This window comes from Myotis yumanensis, unplaced genomic scaffold, assembly GCF_028538775.1.
Source record: "Myotis yumanensis isolate MYYU_CA2020_CCGP unplaced genomic scaffold, mMyoYum1.0.hap1 SCAF_1, whole genome shotgun sequence".
Classification (NCBI taxonomy): domain Eukaryota; kingdom Metazoa; phylum Chordata; class Mammalia; order Chiroptera; family Vespertilionidae; genus Myotis; species Myotis yumanensis.
In genome coordinates this window covers 71242851-71261847 of record NW_027223752.1, presented here as the reverse complement: position 1 = coordinate 71261847, position 18997 = coordinate 71242851, and the positions used below count along the sequence as shown (strand labels likewise).

Here is an 18997-nt window from a genome sequence, read left to right as displayed (position 1 = left end):
AGTGGCTGCACCAGTCTGCATTCCCACCAGCAGTGCACAAGTGTTCCTTTTTCTCCACATCCTCTCCAGCACTTGTCGTTTGTTGATTTGTTGATGATAGCCATTCTGACAGGTGTGAGATGGTACCTCATTGTTGTTTTGATTTGCATCTCTCGGATGATTAGTGACATTGAGCATGTTTTCATATGTCTCTTGGCTTTCTGAATGTCCTCTTTTGAAAGGTGTCTATTTAGATCCTTTGCCCATTTTTTGATTGGATTGTTTATCTTCTTTTTGTTAAGTTGTATGAGTTCCCTATAAGTTTTGGAGATTAGGCCCTTATCAGATATGACGTTGGCAAATATGTTTTCCCACACAGTGGGTTTTCTTGTTGTTTTGTTGATGGTTTCTTTTGCTGTGCAGAAGCTTTTTATTTTGATGTAGTCCCATTTGTTCATTTTCTCTTTAGTTTCAACTGTCCTAGGAGTTTTATTGATTTCAGAGAGGAAGGGAGAGGGAGTGAGAGATAGAAACATAAATGATGAGAGAGAATCATTGACTAGCTGTCTCCTGCTCAGGATTGAGCCAACCCAGGGCATGTGCCCTTGACAGGAATCGAACCCGGGACCCTTCAGGCAGGCGCTCTGTTCACTGAGCCAAACCAGCTAGGGCCCGAGATTATTTTTGAATGTTAAGTTATATATATATATATATATATATATATATATATATATATATCTTCCTTAAAAGCGTTTAGAGAGCCAGATATGAGAGTATTTTAGAATCTTGTTGGAAGGAGTATTTCTTCATGAGTGGCCTATCTCTTCCTAAAGTACAATTGGTTTTTGCAGTTAAAGTTGTCTTAGTCTGCCCTAGCTGGGGTTCGCTCAGTGGATAGAGAGTCGGCCTGTGGACTGAAGGGTCCCAGGCTCCATTCCTGTCAAGGGCACATGCCTGGTTGCAGGCTCGATCCCCAGTAGGGGGCGTGCAGGAGGCAGCCAACCAATGCTTCCCTCTCATCATTGATGTTTCTATCTCTCCCTTCCTATCTGAAATTAATAAAAAATATATTTTTTAAAAAAGTTGTCTTAGCCTTTAGAGTGGTATTGTGTGTCTGAAACAGCTGAATATGCCCAACTGATAATCCTTTCATTAGAAAATCCAGTGTAGTATCCCAAAAGAATAGCCATATTATTATAGTAAAGTGGAATCTGTGCTTAAAGATTGCTTGGAATAAGAATTTGGGATAGAGATTGTTTTGGTCATAAAGTAGGTCTTTGGTTTTATGTATTTTGATAAACTCATGGAATAACTTTACTAGAGGATTCTTTAAAAAAAAAACCTATACACATCATAAGTCTGAAAATTCTAATTTTTTTCTCTTTTGTATACTTTTTCACATTTTAACTTAGATTCTTGTGTACAGAGTTCAACTAGGACAGGTCGACATTTTTACACTTAATTTTTTTTTTGCTTAGGCGAAAGGAGAATTTTGAAATGTGTATATATAAAAGCATAAAAATCAGTGCACTAAATCTAGTAACACTAAACTGGATTTCTGTCAGTTGAATTTTTGACATTTCATAGATGGTGATTTTTAAAGCCTTGTTTAAAATTTCTTTGTCCTTGTTTTACCTGGAATGGTCTGAAAACCAAGCTTTTATATTATAGAAGATAATTTTTTAAAAAAATATATTTTATTGATTTTTTACAGCGAGGAAGGGGGAGGGATAGAGAGTTAGAAACATCGATGAGAGAGGAACATCGATCAGCTGCCTCCTGCACCCCCCCCCCCCCCCCCCCCCCCCCACTGGGGATATGCTTGCAACCAAGGTACATGCCCTTGACTGGAATCGAACCTGGGACCTTTTGGTCTGCAGGCTGACGCTCTATCCACTGAGCCAAACCGGTCAGGGCAAGAAGATAATTTTTAAGACATTCTGAATCCTTTTAGATACTCATAGGTTTGGGATAGCTAAAACATATTTTCAGATAGTTCTTTGTCAATAGTCATATTTAAGTGCATTTAACATTTTTGCATAATTGCTCATAAAACTTTGAAATATATGGACTAAATATAGCATTATGAGTTTGCATTATTTGAGTTAATATACCATTGTAGAGGTATTAGTTTTTGTGAGTTCTCTCAGCTTTACTCTTTTTACAGTCACCTTTTTTGTTTAAACTTTGTCTTATGAATATCTGGTAGGTGTTACCTAAACCTGTTAGTTTTAGTAAACCAATGAACCTACTTGTCTTAAGCCTGAGGCAGCTTTTGAAAAGAGTCACCCTAAATTTTATCTTTTAAAAATAAGCTTTAAATCAGAGGAATGATTCTTTTTTCACCTTTCCTGGTATTTATGCTTTAGTGTCAGAAAGTGGGTTTCTACCTCTATATTTAGCCATAATAGGAATCAATAGCTAACCTTTCTGAAATCTTGATTTTTAAAATACTTGTGTCTATTATCCTTAGGCTAGAGAATATTTTAAGTTTTGGAGGGTTTTTTTGCGGGGGGGGGGGGGCGTGATGTGGCCAATCCTGTAAGAAGAGATAAAAATCAGACATTTTTATTGCTTGTCAGTAGGTCTGATGAAAGGTAAAATTAGACTTTTTAAATAAAATGAGGAGCACCCAGCCCTAGCCGGCTTGGGTGAGTGGATGCAGTGAAGGTTTCCGGTTTGATTTCAGTCAAGGTCAGATACCTTGGTTGTAGGCTCATCCCTGGCCTGGGCCCTGGTCAGGTCGTGCAGGAGGTAAACAATTGATGTGTTTCTCTCACATTGATATTTCTTTCTGTCTCTCCTCCGCTTTCCAGCTCTAAAAATCAATGGAGAAATATCCTCGGGTGAGGATTAAAAACACAAAACATAAATGAGAAGCACTCAAAGTGGCTGAATTTGATTAATCAAAATTACTGACCCAGTTATATAGGAGTAATGATGTAGCATCTTCCTTTTTTGTGCAAAGGCTAATTGGAGGTGATTATTTCTTGTAGAATATTTATTTAGGTAATTTAGCACACTAGTTCAGTTAAATTTAATCTGAGATTTCTTTGCAACTTTTTATTGAGATTTGATTCACATAGCATATATTTCAGCATCTTTTTTTTTTTTTAAAAATATATTTTATTGATTTTTTACAGAGAGGAAGGGAGAGAGATAGATAGTTAGAAACATCGATGGGAGAGAAACATCGACCAGCTGCCTCCTGCACATCTCCCACGGGGGATGTGCCCGCAACCCAGGTACATGCCCTTGACCGGAATCGAACCCGGGACCTTTCAGTCCGCAGGCCGACGCTCTATCCACTGAGCCAAACCGGTCCTGGCTATTTCAGCATCTTAACAGATACACTTAAGTAGTTTCTAGTTCCTGAATGTTTTCACTCCCCACCCCAAAGATATGCCATACCCATTAGCAATTGTCTGAATTATCCCTCTCTCCGTGTTTCCTGACAACCACAAATTTACTTTTTATCTCTAGATTTGCCTAGTCTGGACATTTTGTATAAATGGAACCATACAATATTGTTGTGTTTTTCGTTATAACTTTTAAGAATTAACTAATTTGCTTTTTAAGTCTGTTTTTTGGAATGGGTTGTATGTTCAAAAGATACAAAATTTAGAACATGTCAGTATGTATTTTCCCAGCCACTCAGTTTTCCCTGGCTATAGCTAATACTACCAGTTCCTTTTCTGTCTTTACAGTCTATGTCAAGCAAATACATACATATTCTGTGTGTTGTTTTTTTAAAAATATATTTTTATTGATTTCAGAGAGGAAGGAGAGGGAGAGAGAGAGAAACATCAATGATGAGAGAGAATTATTGATTGGCTCCTGCATGTCCCCTACTGGGGATCAAGCCCACAACCCGGGCACATGCCCTTGACCGGAGTTGAACCCAGGACCCTTCAGTCCACAGGCTGACACTTTTATCCACTGAGCCAAACTGGCTAGGGCTATGTGTTTTTGTTTAAATCCTCACCCAAGGAATGTTTGTTTTTTTAAAAAATATATTTTATTGATTTTTTTACAGAGAGGAAGGGAGAGGGATAGAGAGTTAGAAACATCGATGAGAGAGAAGCATCTATCAGCTGCCTCCTGCACACTCCCTACTGGGGATGTGCCTTCAACCAAGGTACATGCCCTTGGCCGGAATCGAACCTGGGACCCTTCAGTCCGCAGGCCGACACTCTATCCAGTGAGCCAAACCAGCTAGGGCTGTTACTGTTTTTTAAAATTGATTTTAGAGAGGAAGGTGGGGGGGGGGGGGGGGGGGAGAGGGAGGAGAGGGGAGGGGAGGGGGAAACTTTGATGTGAAAGAAACACTAATTGGTTTCCTCCCTTACACGCTCAAACCGGGCATTGAACCTGCAACCTAGGTATGTGCTGTGGCCAGAAATTGAACCCACAAACTTTTGCTGTATGGGGAGGATGCTTTAAGCAACTGAGCCACCAGACCAGGTTTTATTTTTTTGGTTTACTTTATGAAGAAGAGTTACATAATCTATAACAACTCTTTTGGACCTTTTGCCCTTAATATATTTTATAGGTAATTTTGTATGAGTTCATGAAGTTTATATAGTTTTCCTTTGTAGCTGCAGAATATTTCACTCTGGATATGCCAGCATTTACTTAACTGGCCTCCATTGATGGACTTTTTCTCCAGTTTTTTGCTGTTAAAAGTAGAAAAGCAGGGCCTAATCTATACATATTTATTACAGGTGTGTGTGTGTGTGTGTATGAGTGTATATTTAAGATAAAGTCCTAGAACTGTTGTTCCATGGGATGTATGCATTTGTACTTTCGATATTTTTATGTTGCCCTTTCTGACACCCTTTCCAATACCTCTACCAAACTTTGATTTTTGCCAGTTTAATAAGGTCAAAAACAGTATCTCCGTATGATTTCCGTTACCATTTCTCCTATGCTAAGACTATGTACATTTTCTTTCTTTTTTTTTTTTAAATATATTTTATTGATTTTTTTACAGAGAGGAAGGAAGAGGGATAGAGAGTTAGAAACATCGATCAGCTGCCTCCTGCACACCCCCTACTGGGGATGTGCCCGCAACCAAGGTACATGCCCTTGACTGGAATCGAACCTGGGACCCTTCAGTCCCAGGCTGACGCTCTATCCATGGAGCCAAACCATTCAGAGCGACTATGTACATTTTCATAGCCATTGGGTCTTCCTCTCATTTGCCCATTTTTCTATTAGATTTTTGGTCTTGTAGGAACCCTTTTTATATTAGGTAAATGAGTTATTAGGATATAATTTGCCAACACACCCTTTCCCAGTTAGTCATTTGTTTTTTCAATTTTACTTGCATGATATTTGGCCGATATAAAACATGTATATGATGTTGAATTTATCAAAGGTTTTGTGTTATACTTATTATCCAGCTTTTCTGAGGATTTAAGAATTTAAAAAAATTAGGCTGAGGAATGGGTTGTGATTTAAATGTTTGATCCTTCTGGAATTTGTGGTTTCTTTTTTTCTTTGCTTTTTTTAAAAAAAAATGTTTTTGTTAATTTTAGAGAGAGAGGAAGGGAGAGGGAGAGAGACACATTGATGTGAGAGAGAAACATCAATCAGTTGCCTCCACTTGCACCTAGACTGGGACCCAGCGATCCAGGGACCAAACATGAGTGGGACTACACTCAGCCAGCTGAGCCACACTGGCTAGGGCTGCCAGGGCTGTCATGGTTTCTTTAAATGTGTGTACTATCAAGTTAAAGTAGCATTTTATCTATTTCTTAAAAAAAATGTTTTTATTCTTTTTAGAGATAGAGGAAGGGAAAGGAATAAAGATAGAAGCAACATTTTAGTAGAATTTAGGAATATCTTTTGGGGATAACAATTATTCTTGTCCTCTATGTTAACAAAATATTCACTTAATTAAAGGGTTTTTGTTTTTCTGCTTATTTTTTAGGCTGAGAAGGCCATTGTGACTATGTGGTGACTACAGTTATCTTACTACGAGTTTCCCACTGGAATCATGGAGGAAAAACAGCAGATTATATTGGCTAGTCAAGATGGGACAGTGGCAGGAGCAGCACCTACCTTCTTTGTCATCCTAAAACAGGCAGGAAATGGCAAAACAGATCAAGGAATTTTGGTTACTAATAGGGATGCTTGTGCTTTGGCTACCAGTGTGTCATCCCCAGGAAAATCTACAGGGAAGATTTGCCTTCCAGCTGATTGCACTGTGGGAGGTATCACTGTCACCTTGGATAACAATAGTATGTGGAATGAATTCTATCATCGAAGTACAGAGATGATTCTGACCAAGCAGGGAAGACGCATGTTTCCTTACTGTCGTTATTGGATAACAGGTTTAGATTCAAATAAGAAGTATATCCTTGTCATGGATATATCTCCTGTGGATAACCATCGTTATAAGTGGAATGGTCGCTGGTGGGAACCCAGTGGGAAGGCAGAGCCCCATGTTTTGGGGAGGGTTTTTATTCATCCAGAATCTCCTTCCACAGGTCATTATTGGATGCACCAACCAGTATCTTTCTATAAACTGAAACTTACCAACAATACACTGGACCAAGAAGGGCATATTATCTTGCACTCTATGCATCGATACCTGCCAAGGCTTCATTTGGTACCTGCAGAAAAGGCTACTGAAGTGATACAGTTAAATGGCCCTGGTGTCCACACATTTACCTTCCCACAGACTGAATTCTTTGCAGTAACAGCTTATCAGAACATACAGATTACTCAGCTGAAAATAGATTACAATCCATTTGCTAAAGGCTTCCGGGATGATGGGCTGAATAGTAAGCCCCAGAGAGATGGAAAGCAAAAAAATAGCTCTGACCAAGAAGGTAATAGTGTTCCCAGTTCTCCTGGTCAACGGGCCCGTCTCACAGAAGGTGAAGGGTCAGAGATACAGCTAACTGATTCAGATCCTTTATCTAGGGGTCATGAGACATCAGGCAAGGGTTTGGAGAAGCCTTTCCTTAATATAAATCAAGACTTTCTTGGTTTCATGGATATTGATTCATCAGTTGGTGAAGTTACTCAGTTTAAACAAGAGGTTTCTGAAAGGTAGGTAACAGTTTTTCTGTTTCTAGTGATAAAAGATTTTTGGATTGAGCATGTTGTTTGTGTGGACTGCTGATTTTTGTAGACAATGATAAATGTAAGCTAAATACACCACAACTGCTTTTACATTCTGTGAAGTGATGGTTCATTTCTCTGTAATATCAGTTGTGTTGAGGATTCAGAATTGTAGGGAAATTAGATGATTTATCAGAATTGGGATCTTTCATTCATTTAGACTTACAATTTTGTTAATCATGCATAGGACTGTTCCTTGGTTATATGTAGACACACTTAATTGAGGAAGGGAAAAGAAATGACTTCCAAGAAATGTCATAACTGAAAGAAAACTTATCCAGAAGAGTTACAGAAGGGATTCAAAGTACACTTAATACTTAAGAATTTACTATCTGTGGATATCTTAACCCATAAATTGCCTGACTGAAAAACAAGCTGAAAGTTACTATTACACCCTTAGGTTAAAAAAAGCATTGAACTTGCATTATTTATGATTTTTAATGGAAAGTTTGTTTGTTTGTTTTTTAAATGGATTTGAGAGGAAGGGAGAGAGATGGAGAGAGAAACATCAATGGGAGAGAGAAAAATGGATAGGTTGTCTCTGGTAGGGGATTGAACCCTAAACCAGAGTGTATGCCCCGACTAGGAATGGAACCCACCACCTTTTGGTATACAGGACAACGCTCCAAGCAAGTGAGCCACACCAGTCAGGGATATTTATTATTTTTTCAATGAAGGGCTATTTTTTTAGAGCAGTTTTAGGTTCACAACAAAATCTGCAAAATTGAGGGGAAGATAGAGTTTTTCTATAGACCATATGCCCCAACACATGCATAGCCTCCTCCATTATCAAGATCCCCCATCAGAGCAGTACATTTGTTTCTATTGATGAACCTGCATTTATACATCATAATCACCCAAAGTCCATAGATTACATTAGTACATTAGGGTTTACTCTTTGTGTTGTACAGTCTATGAGTTTGGACAAATGTATATAATAACATATATCCACCTTACATACATACATAGAGTATTTTCATTGCACTAAAAAGTCTCTGTGCTCTGCCTGTTAATTCTCGTCTTTCCCTCGAACCTCTGACAACCTCTGATATATAATTTTTTAATCTTCACCTGAGGGTATATATATTTTTTATTATTTTTAAAATGTATTTTTATTGATTTCAGATAGGAAGGGAAAGGGGGAGAGAGAAACATCAATGGTGAGAGAGAATCATTGATTGGCCGCCTCCTGCAGGCCCCCTACTGGGGATTGAGCCCACAACCGGGCATGTACCCTTGACCAGAATCGAGCCAGGGACCCTTTGGTCTATAGGCCAATGCTCTATCCACTGAGAGAAACAGGCTAGGGCTGTCTCCTTTTTTTAAAAAAAAAGTTTTTATTGATTTTAGAGAGGAAGGGAGGAGGGTAGAGAGAGAAACATTGATGGGTTGCTTCCTGCACACCCCCTACCTGGGATTGAGCCTATAACCTGGGCATGTGCCCTGACGGGGAATTGAACCAGTGACTTCTTGGTTCATGGGTTGGCACTCCATCACTGAGCTGGGCTGTCTGTGTCTCTTTTTGATCAAGTATATCTTTCAGTAAAATTAACAGAAAGGACATATGGGACCTAGAATTTTAGCATGTTTAAGTAAAGTAACTTCTGATGAAAATAATAATAGTCCCTTGCTCTTCTCCCTCTGAAATCCTAATTTTCTTCTTACCTGTTGAAAAATAGTTTTATTTTGCCCTCGTACTTTATAAATTGTTTGGTTAGTTCTGTGCTGAAAATGCATTGCAAGTTCCAGTTTCCTGTTGAGAATTTTTTAAAAATATATTTTTTATTGATTTCAGAGAAGACGGGAAAGTGAGAGAGAGAGAGAGAAACATCAGTGATGAGAATCATCAATTGGCAGCCTCCTGCTCGCCCCCCACAGGGGATTGAGCCCACAACCCTTGACCGGAATAGAACCCAGAACCCTTCAGTCCGCAGGCTGATGCTCTATTCACAGAGCCAAAGCAGTTAGGGCACCTGTTGAGAATTTGATGCCATTTTGATTCCTGGTCATTTGAAGGCTCTTAAGATCTTTTGTTCATTCCTTATATTCTGAAATTTTACAGTGACAGGCCTTGGTGTGATTCTTCTCATCATTGTGCTGTTTTTTTTCAATTAAGAAATTCATGTACTGTGGTTCTAGGAACACTTTTAGTATAATTTGTCTAAGTTTTTCACTTTCACTTTTTTCTTTTTGTTTTTTTTTTTAAACTCCTTATAGTTGGATATTCCATCTCCTGGATTGATTATCTTATCAGTCTTCTATTGTCTGTTATCTTTTTCCTCTACTTTATGTTGAAGTTTCATTGATTTACCTTCTAACTTGGTAAAGTTTTTTTTTTTAACTTGCTAAAGTTTTTATTGCAGCTATCAGATTTCAAGAGCTCTTCTATTTTCTTTATCATTCCACATTTCCTTTTCCCAGTGGATTTCTTTTTTCTATTAACTTAATTATCACCAGTGTCTTGGAAGGGATTATGTTACAGGTTTTTTAAATGTACATCCTTAGTACATATACATATCTTTATTGTATATCTATTAAATTACATTGTATTGTCTAGTTGTTTGTTTCCTGCACTGGTCTGTAATTTCCTTGAGTGTGGGGTGGGTACTGTTTTTTTGGTAATCCTCAGGCCCAACAAAATGTTCCTGGTACATTGTAGACACAGTGTAATTATCCCTTAATATCTGAGGGGGATTGTCTCCAAGAACCCCCCAACCCCACCCAAGACCAAAATTGGCAGAATCTCAAATCCCTTATATAAAACTAGGGGCCCAGTGCATGAATTCATGTACCTTGAAAGGAACGTGGGCCGCGAGGCTGCAGTGGGCACAGGAGTGGGTCTTGGCCCATCCTCTGTGCCCCCACCCGGCCCCTCCTGCCACAGCCCTCAGTCCCCTCTCTGCTGGCAGCCCAGCTCCCATGTGCTGACAGTGCCAGCACTGCTTGTACCCGCTGAGCGGGGCTAGCACTGTCAGTGGGTGCAAGCAGCGGCTGCTGCCCTAATCGCCCCTCAGGAGCAGAGGGAGGTGGAGAAGTCCTCAGGGGCGATTGGGGTTGGCAGCTGCTGCTCGCATCCACTGATGGCGCCGGCAGTGAGTGCGAGCGGTGGCTCAGGCACTGGCTGCGGGTGTCAGTGGGGCCGGCGCTGTCAGTGGGTGCGGGTGGCGGCTCTGGCACCGGCAGTGGATGCGAGCACTGGGCGGGACCATGGCACATGGGAGCAATTTTCAGTAACCACCAGAGGTTCGGCCCGATTACAGCGACCGGTGCCCCGCCTTGGTCTGGCACCCCTGCTCACCTGCTCCATCATCCCACCGTGGCTGACACCCGCCATGTTCCACGCACACCTCCTGGTGGTCAGTGCACATCATAGTGACCAGTTGTTTGGTTGTTCCACCCTTCAGTCTATTTGCATATTAACCTTTTATTATATAGGATTATATAAGATAACATAGTATTTGCACATAACCTAAATGAATTCTCCTGTGTACTTTTTTTCCCCTCTTTTACTCTTATTTGTTGTTGATGCTATTACAGATGTCCCCCATTTCCCTTCTCTTGTCCACCTCCACACAGCCCCCACCCCTCCTCCCTCTGGCCACCACCACACTGTTGTCTGTGTCCATTGGCTATGCATATATGATCTTTGGTTAAGCACTTCACACTTCTTCAACCAGTCCTCCTGCCACCCTCAGTGTGCTCCATGTATCCATGCCTCCAGTTCTATTTTGTTTATTCATTACATTCCACATACCAGTAAAAGTAAGAGTATGTAGTATTTCTCTTTCACTGACTGGCTTATTTTGCTTAGCATAATAATCTCCAGGTTCATCCATGCTGTTGCAAAAGGTAAGGTTTCCTCCTTACAGCTGCATAGTATTCCATTGTGTAAATGTACCACAGCTTTTTTTTTTTTACAAGGCCACCAAAAATTTTGGTTGTCTCCCCCCCAAAAAATTGGGAGAGAGAGAGAGGTTACCACAGCATTTTTATCCACTCATCTACTAATGGGCACTTGGGCTGCTTCCATATCTTTATTTATTTATTTTTTATTTTAATTTTAAAAATTCTTTATTGTTTAAAGTATTACACAAGTCTCCTTTTCTCCCCATTGACCTTTCCCCAGCTGCCCCCACCTCCCAGCACATGCCCTCCCACCCCTACTGTCTGTGGGCATTTGTTATGCTCATATGAATGCATACAAGTCCTTTGGTTGATCTCTTAAGCCACCCCCCCCCCCCCCCCCCCATAGGTTGGATAGTCTGTTTGATACTTCAATGACTCTGGTTCTATTTTTGTTCATCAGTTTATGTTGTTCGTCATATTCCACAAATGAGTGAGATCATGTGATATTTATCTTTCTCCGATTGGCTTATTTTGTATCACAGTTTTTTAATTCACTCGTTTTCTGATGGGCACTTAGGCTGTTTCTAAATCTTAGCTATTACAAATTGTGCTGCTCTGAACAAAGGGGTGCATATATCCTTTCTGATTGGTGTTTCTGATTTCTTGGGATATATTCCTAGAAGTGGGGTTACTGGGTCAAATGGGAGTTGCATTTTTAATTTTTTGAGGAAACGCCATACTGTTTTCCACAGTGGCTGCACCAGTCTGCATTCCCACCAGCAGTGCACAAGGATTCCTTTTTCTCCACATCCTCGCCAGCACTTGTTGCTTGTTGATGGTAACCATTCTGACAGGTGTGAGATGGTACCTCATTGTCATTTTGATTTGTATCTCTCGGATGATTAGTGACTTTGAGCATGTTTTCATATGTCTCTTGGCTTTCTGTATGTCCTCTTTCAAAAAGTGTCTATTTAGGTCCTTTGCCCATTTTTTGATTGGATTGTTTATCTTCCTTTTGTTAAGATGTATGAGTTCCCTATAGATTAAACCCTTATCAGATACAACATTGGCAAATGCGTTCTCCCATGCAGTGGGCTCTCTTGTTGTTTTATTGATGGTTTCTTTTGCTGTGCAGAAGCTTTTCATTTTGATGTAGTCCCATTTGTTTATTTTTCCTTAGTTTTCATTGTCCTAGGAGCTGTATCGGTAAAGATATTGCTACAACATATGTCTGATATTTTGCTGCCTGTGGATTCTTCTAAGATTTTTATGGTTTCCCATCTTATGTTCAAGTCCTTTATCCATCTTGAGTTGATTTTTGTGTATGGTGTAAGTTGGTGGTCTAGTTTCATTTTTTTGCATGTATCTGTCCGATTTTCTCACACCATTTATTGAAGAGACTGTCTTGACTCCATTGTATGCCGTTGCCTCCTTTGTCAAATATTAATTGAGCACAATGGCTTGGGTCGATTTGTGGGTTCTCTGTTCTGTTCCATTGGTCTACAGTATATGTCTGTTCTTGTGCTAGTACCAGGCAGTTTTGAGAACAGTGGCTTTGTAATATTAGCTTGATATCTGGTATTGTGATCCCTCCAACTTTGTTCTTCTTTCTCAGGATTGCTGTGGCTATTTGGGGTCTTTTTTGGTTCCATATGAAATTTTGGAGAGTTCTATTTTTGTGAAATATGCCTTGGTATTTTAATGGGGATTGCATTGAATCTATCTGTAGATTGCTTTGAGTAGTATCGACATTTTAATGATGTTGATGCTACCAATCCATGAACATGGTATATTCTTCCATTTGTTTATGTCTTCCTCTATCTCTTTTTTCAACATCCTGTAGTTTTCCGAGTATAGCACACTAAGCTTTTAAATTGGCCGATGCTGTATCACTGAGCCAAACTGGTTAGGGCTATATATTGATCTTGTATTTGTTGACCTTGCTTAAATTCACTCAGTTTTAGTTCCTTTGGATTTTCTACATATACAATTATATTGTCTGTGAACAAAAGTTAGTTTTCTTTTTTTCCAATCTTTATGCCTGTTCTTTGTCTCTTGCTTTATTGCACTGGTTAGACTTCACTCAATAAGTTAAAACAGCCACAGCCGGTTTGGCTTAGTGGATAGAGCATCGGCCTGCGGACTGAAGGGTCCCAGGTTCGATTCCGGTCAAGGGCATGTACCTTGGTTGCGGGCACATCCCCAGTGGGGGGTGTGCAGGAGGCAGCTAATCGATGTTTCTCTCTCATCGATGTTTCTAACTCTATCCCTCTTCCTTCCTCTCTGTAAAAAAATCAATAAAATATATATAAAAAAATAAGTTAAAACTAAAAGTTGAGACTGGTTAGTCATGTCTCCTGATCTTTACAGAAAATTGTTTAATATTTTCAGTTGGATGTTATGCTGGATGTGTAGGTTTTGTAATTCCTTCTATCACATGAGAAACTTTCCTTCTTGTCCTAATTGCCAGAGTGTTAAGAATGAGTGTTGAACCTGGCCAGTGTGGCTCACTGGTTGAGTGTCAACCTATAAATCAAGAGGTTAAAGTTCGATTCCTGTTTAGGGCACGGGGGCGTGCAGGAGGCAGCAATCAATGATTCTCTATCATCATTGATGTTTCTATCTCTCTTTTGTTATTTTTTAAAAAAATATATTTTATTGATTTTTTACAGAGAGGAAGGGAGAGAGATAGAGAGTTAGAAACATCCGATGAGAGAGAAACATCGATCAGCTGCCTCCTGCACACCCCCTACTGGGGATGTGCCTGCAACCCAGGTACATGCCCTTGACCGGAATCGAACCTGGGACCCTTCAGTCCACAGGCCGACGCTCTATCCACTGAGCCAAACTGGTTTCGGCAGATGTTTCTATCTCTTACCTCCCTCTCCCTTCCTCTCTGAAATCAATAGAAATATATTTAAAAAATATAAAAAGAATGAGTGTTGAATTTTTTTTAAAATATATTTTTTTATTGATTTTTTCAGCAAGGAAGGGAGAGGGATAGAGAGTTAGAAACATCGATGAGAGAGAAACATCGATCAGCTGAGTTCTGCATACCCCCTACTGGGGATGTGCCTGCAACCAAGGTACATGCCCTTGACCGAAATCGAACCTGGGACCCCTGAGTCCGCAGGCTGACGCTCTGTCCACTGAGCCAAACCAGGCAGGGCTCTACTCACTTTGTGTGTGTGTGTGTGTGTGTGTGTGTGTGTGCTTCAGTGGCTGAGTTGAGTAGTTGTAATAGAGACTATGGATCTCAAAGCCTAAAAATTTTACTATCTAGCTATTTACAAAAAAATTTTTCAACCCCTAAGTTATTGATTTAAGATTTATATTTATTTATTTATTTATTTATTTATTTATTTATGACTTATCCATTCTTAATATTTTCTGTGGCTCAGAAGATGCAATTCTGTCATTGTGAACAACTGATATTAAAATGGAAGGGCCTTTGACTATTGAGTAAATTTGCATCTGTGGGAGAAGTAAAAAAGAAAGAAAACATCTATGCTGTATCTTTATTTAGTAATCATATAGATTTTAAGATGTATCTGTACTTGTAGAATACTAAGATCATGTAAACAGAAGTGTATGTTGTATAGATCTGGGAATTTTGTAATTAAGCCATAATTATTTTAGGATATTGCAAGATGTTATATGGATAATATGGTTATCATGTTCTCTGACAAGAAGATGTCAGCATTATATTACACTTATTATAACAGGTTTGGCAAGCCGAATGGCAGAACTGGCTTTGGTCATTGGGTTACTTAGGGAAAAATGCTTTTGGGGTGTAAAGGGTCAAACCAGATGGTAACTGTCAATAAGAGTCCCTTGACCTTTGTCCAGTGGACATGAATCTAGTCAAAGTAATGATTATTTACTGTTGGGGTCCAACCCCAGCAGGTCCAGGGGTTCCCAAAGGTGTGGACGTAGTTGACGAAGAAGGAATGACACGGAGACAGCGTTCCGTTGATCAGCAGCCTAGCCAGGATCTCTAGCCAGGATCTCCAGCCAAGTTCTCCAGCCAGGTTCTGTGTCAAGATTTATATTTAAAAAGCTATAGGATTCTCTCTCAGCACTGCTTTAGGTGCAAATTATAAATTTTAATGTGTTATTTGTCATTGATTCATAGTTTGATTCTATTTTTGTCAAAGAACATGTGACTTAAAAACCTTGGAAATAAAAATTTATTATGACTTTATTGCCTAGCAAATGATCTGTTTTGATGAATACTTCATATACTCTTATAAATGATGTATATATTATACAGTTGGATATAGTGTTTTTGTTTTTTTTTTTAATTAAATTTTTATTGTTCAGATTACATTTGTTCCTCTTCCCCCCCCATAACTCCCCTCCTTCCAGTTCCCGCCCCACCCTCCGCCCTCACTCCCCACCCACTGTCCTCATCCATAGGTGCACGATTTTTGTCCAGTCTCTTCCCGAATCTCCCATTCCCCTTACCCCCCCAAAAATAGTCCATTCCCTTTCTATGTCCCTGGTTCATTATAATCACCAGTTCATTCTGTACATCAGATTATTTATTCACTTGATTCTTAGATTCACTTGTTGATAGATGCATGTTTGTTGTTCACAATTTGTATCTTTACCTTTTTCTTCTTCCTCTTCTTAAAGGATACCTTTCAGTATTTCGTATAATACTGGTTTAGTGGTGATGAACTCCTTTAGCTTTTCCTTGTCTGTGAAGCTCTTTATCTGACCTTCAGTTCTGAATGATAGCTTTGCTGGATAAAGTAATCTTGGTTGTAGGTTCTTGGTATTCAGCACTTTGAATATTTCTTGCCACTCCCTTCTGGCCTGCAAAGTTTGTGTTGAGAAATCAGCTGACAGTCGTATGGGTATTCCCTTGTAGGTAATTGAGTCTCTTTCTCTTGCTGCTTTTAAGATTCTCTCTTTGTCTTTTGCTCTTGGCATTTTAATTATGATGTGTCTTGGTGTGGTCCTCTTTGGATTCCTTTTGTTTGGGGTTCTCTGCGCTTCTTGGACCTGTAAGTCCATTTCTTTCTCCAGGTGGGGGAAGTTTTCTGCCATTATTTCTTGAAATAGGTTTTCAATATCTTGCTGTCTTTCATCTTCTGGCACCCCTATTATTCTGATGTTGGTACGCTTGAAACTGTCCCAGAGGCTCCTTACACTATCTTCACACTTTCGGATTCTTTTTTCATTTTGCTTTTCCAGTTGGGTGTTTTTTGTCAAATCTTTGGTTTGATTCTTGTGCTCCTCTGGTCTGCTATTGGGTATAATATTCGTTATTTCAGTCCGTGTATGCTTACTTTCTAATTTCTTTATCGTAGCATCGAGGGTCTCATTAGTTTTCGTGAGGCTCTGCACAAATTTATGGCAAGCCCTCAAAATTGCGATTCTTAGCTCCATATCCTCCATTTCTGTCATGTTTTTTTGTCTCCGCATCTTTTATGCTTTCTTGGTGCACCCCCTTGTGGTCTTTGTGTGCAGTCTTGTTCTAGCCAAGCCTTAATTGTTGTAGTTAACAGTAGAGGGATTTGACCACCAGGCCGACTGGCTGCAGGAAACAGCTGTGTGGAAAACGTCTGCCTTCTGGGGAGGCGCTAATCCAGCCCTTGCCTGAGGCGATCGGCAAATGGCTGTGCGCAGGGCTTGGGCGGGGCGGGATCCACAGGGCGGGCGGAGGGAGCAGTTATGGCCGCTCTCAGTCCCGTTCCCAGAGGCTCTGCTTCTCAGAACCCCGGCAGCCGCTGCAAACCTCGGAGAGAAAGCTGCCCTCAGGTTCCAACTGATGCCGGATAATCCCGCTTCTCCCGTTTGAGTCTGGGTTCCTAGAGACTCGCCCGGATCTGGAGCCCAGAGTCTGAGACTCACTCCCGACCGAAAACGACAACCGCGCCCTCAGCCACCAGCCCGCTTTGCGCGCGCACCTCGGTACCTTTGTATTTTCCACACTGCACCGCCTCTGAGCCTCGGTTTGCTGTTCTCTTTCCTTCTAGTTGTAGAGTCTCTCTTCAGCCAGCTTTCCTGTGGTTCTGGGTGATGTCCGTTCCGTCTTTTAGTTGTATTTTTGAAATGGTTGTTTGCGGCAGCGGTCTCCGGTGTTTACCTACGCCGCCATCTTGGTCTCTCTCGTTCTGGAAAAGCGGATATAGTGTTTTTAGTGTTCTATAATGCCCTTCTTTATCTCTAATGGTATTCTTTTTTTTTTTTTAAATATATTTTATTGGTTTTTTACAGAGAGGAAGGGAGAGGGATAGAGAGTTAGAAACATCGATGAGAGAGAAACATCGATCAGCTGCCTCCTGCACACTTCCCACTGGGGATGTGCCTGCAACCAAGGTACATGCCCTTGACTGGAATCGAACCTGGGACCCTTGAGTCTGCAGGCCGACGCTCTATCCACTGAGCCAAACCGGTCAGGGCTCTAATGGTATTCTTACTTTAATGTCTACTTTGTCTCAGATTATTGAGCCACATTAACTTCTGATTTTCTCTTGACATGATTTTATCTTTCCTTCCTTTTACTTTCAATCTATTTGTGTCTCAGAATTAAATTGTGTTTTTCTTAAACACCTTACAGTTGGGACTTTTTTTACTCCACTGTTCAAATCTCTTTTAATTGGACTGTTTTGTTCATTTAATGTTATTACTTATATGGCTGGATTTTAAGCATTTTGTTTTAATATTTTCTGTTTCTCTCATCTGTCCTTTGATTACTCTTCTCTGTTTTCATTTGAATTGAGTTTTTAAAATTCTGTTTTCATTGCCTAGTGACTTTTTAGCTATACCTCTGTATTTTTTTTTTATTTTGTGATTTTAGTATTAGTCTGCTCAGGTTGACAGTACAAAATACTCTAGACTAAGTGGCTTAAACAATACAAATATTATTTTCTCACAGTTCTGGAGGCTGGAAAGTCCAAGATAATGGTTTTGGCAGTGTTTCCTGTTAAGAGTTATCATCATGGCTTGCAGACCGCTACCACATAGAGGGGGAGAGATTTCCCCAACTCTATATCCTCACTTAATTTTAATTACCATATCAAGACCCTGCCTTCATGTATATTGATAAGTAGGGTTTCAGTGTATGAATTTGGGAGGGACACAGTTTAATTCATAACAATAGTTATAGAGGTTATAATATTCATTCTTAATTTCTCAAGTAGACTTGAATTAATATATAACAGTTCATGAACAGCCGATGTCCTTATAGTTCATGTCCTTATATATGCTATAAACCCCCAAAACATTATTTTGCTTTCAACAGTCAGTAGTCATTTAAAGAAGTATAAGAAAAACAGTCTTTTATATTTACTCATGTATTTATTTTTTCCTGGGTCTTTTAATTTGTTCTTGGATACTGGTTCATTTCCTATCAGTCTGAAAAACTTCCTTTGAGATGTAATTCATTGTAATAAATTCATCCTGTAAAGCAGGGGTGGGAACCTTTTTTCTGCCAAGGGCCATTTGGATATATAACATCATTCTCAGACCATATAAACTTATCTACTTAAAAATTAGCCTGCTATACTTGGTCAAACATTTAATTAACTCACCTCTAGAGCCTTGGCAAGGCCAGACCAACTGATTTTGCAGGCCTTATATGCCCTGCCGGATGTTCCCCACCCCTGCTTTAAAGTGTATATTTCAGTGGTTTTTAGCATATTTACAAAATTGTATAGCTATGAACACAGTCATTTTTACGACATTTTCATCTCCCCCCAAAACAAACAAACAAACAAACACCCCTGTGCTCTCTATTAGTCACTCCCCATTTTTTCTCAGCCACTCCTCAACCCCACCTCAGTCATCCGTGACCACCAGTCTCCTTTTTGTTTTAGATTTTCCTATTTTGGACATTTTGTATAAATGGAATTACATGTAGTTTTTTGTGCTTAGTTTCTTTTACTTAATGTAATCTTTTCAAAGTTCATCCATGTTGTAGCATGTATCCATATCTCATTCCTTTTATTGCTTAACAATATTGTGTAGATAAAACATTTTATCCATTCATCAGTTGATAGACATTAAAGTTTCCACTACTTGGCTA

General features: G+C 39.7%; 1 protein-coding gene across 20 annotated transcripts in view; it reads left to right on the top strand.

The window, feature by feature from the left end:
* MGA (MAX dimerization protein MGA) overlaps nt 1–18997 on the top strand; it is a 144815-nt gene that overhangs the window by 43393 nt on the left and 82425 nt on the right. For all 20 annotated transcript variants that reach the window (XM_070424787.1, XM_070424771.1, XM_070424841.1 and 17 more), the window contains exon 2: nt 5915–7041. In XM_070424787.1, the coding sequence (XP_070280888.1) occupies nt 5981–7041 (1061 nt within the window). In that variant the 5' untranslated portion in view covers nt 5915–5980. The remainder of the gene's footprint in view (nt 1–5914; nt 7042–18997) is intronic.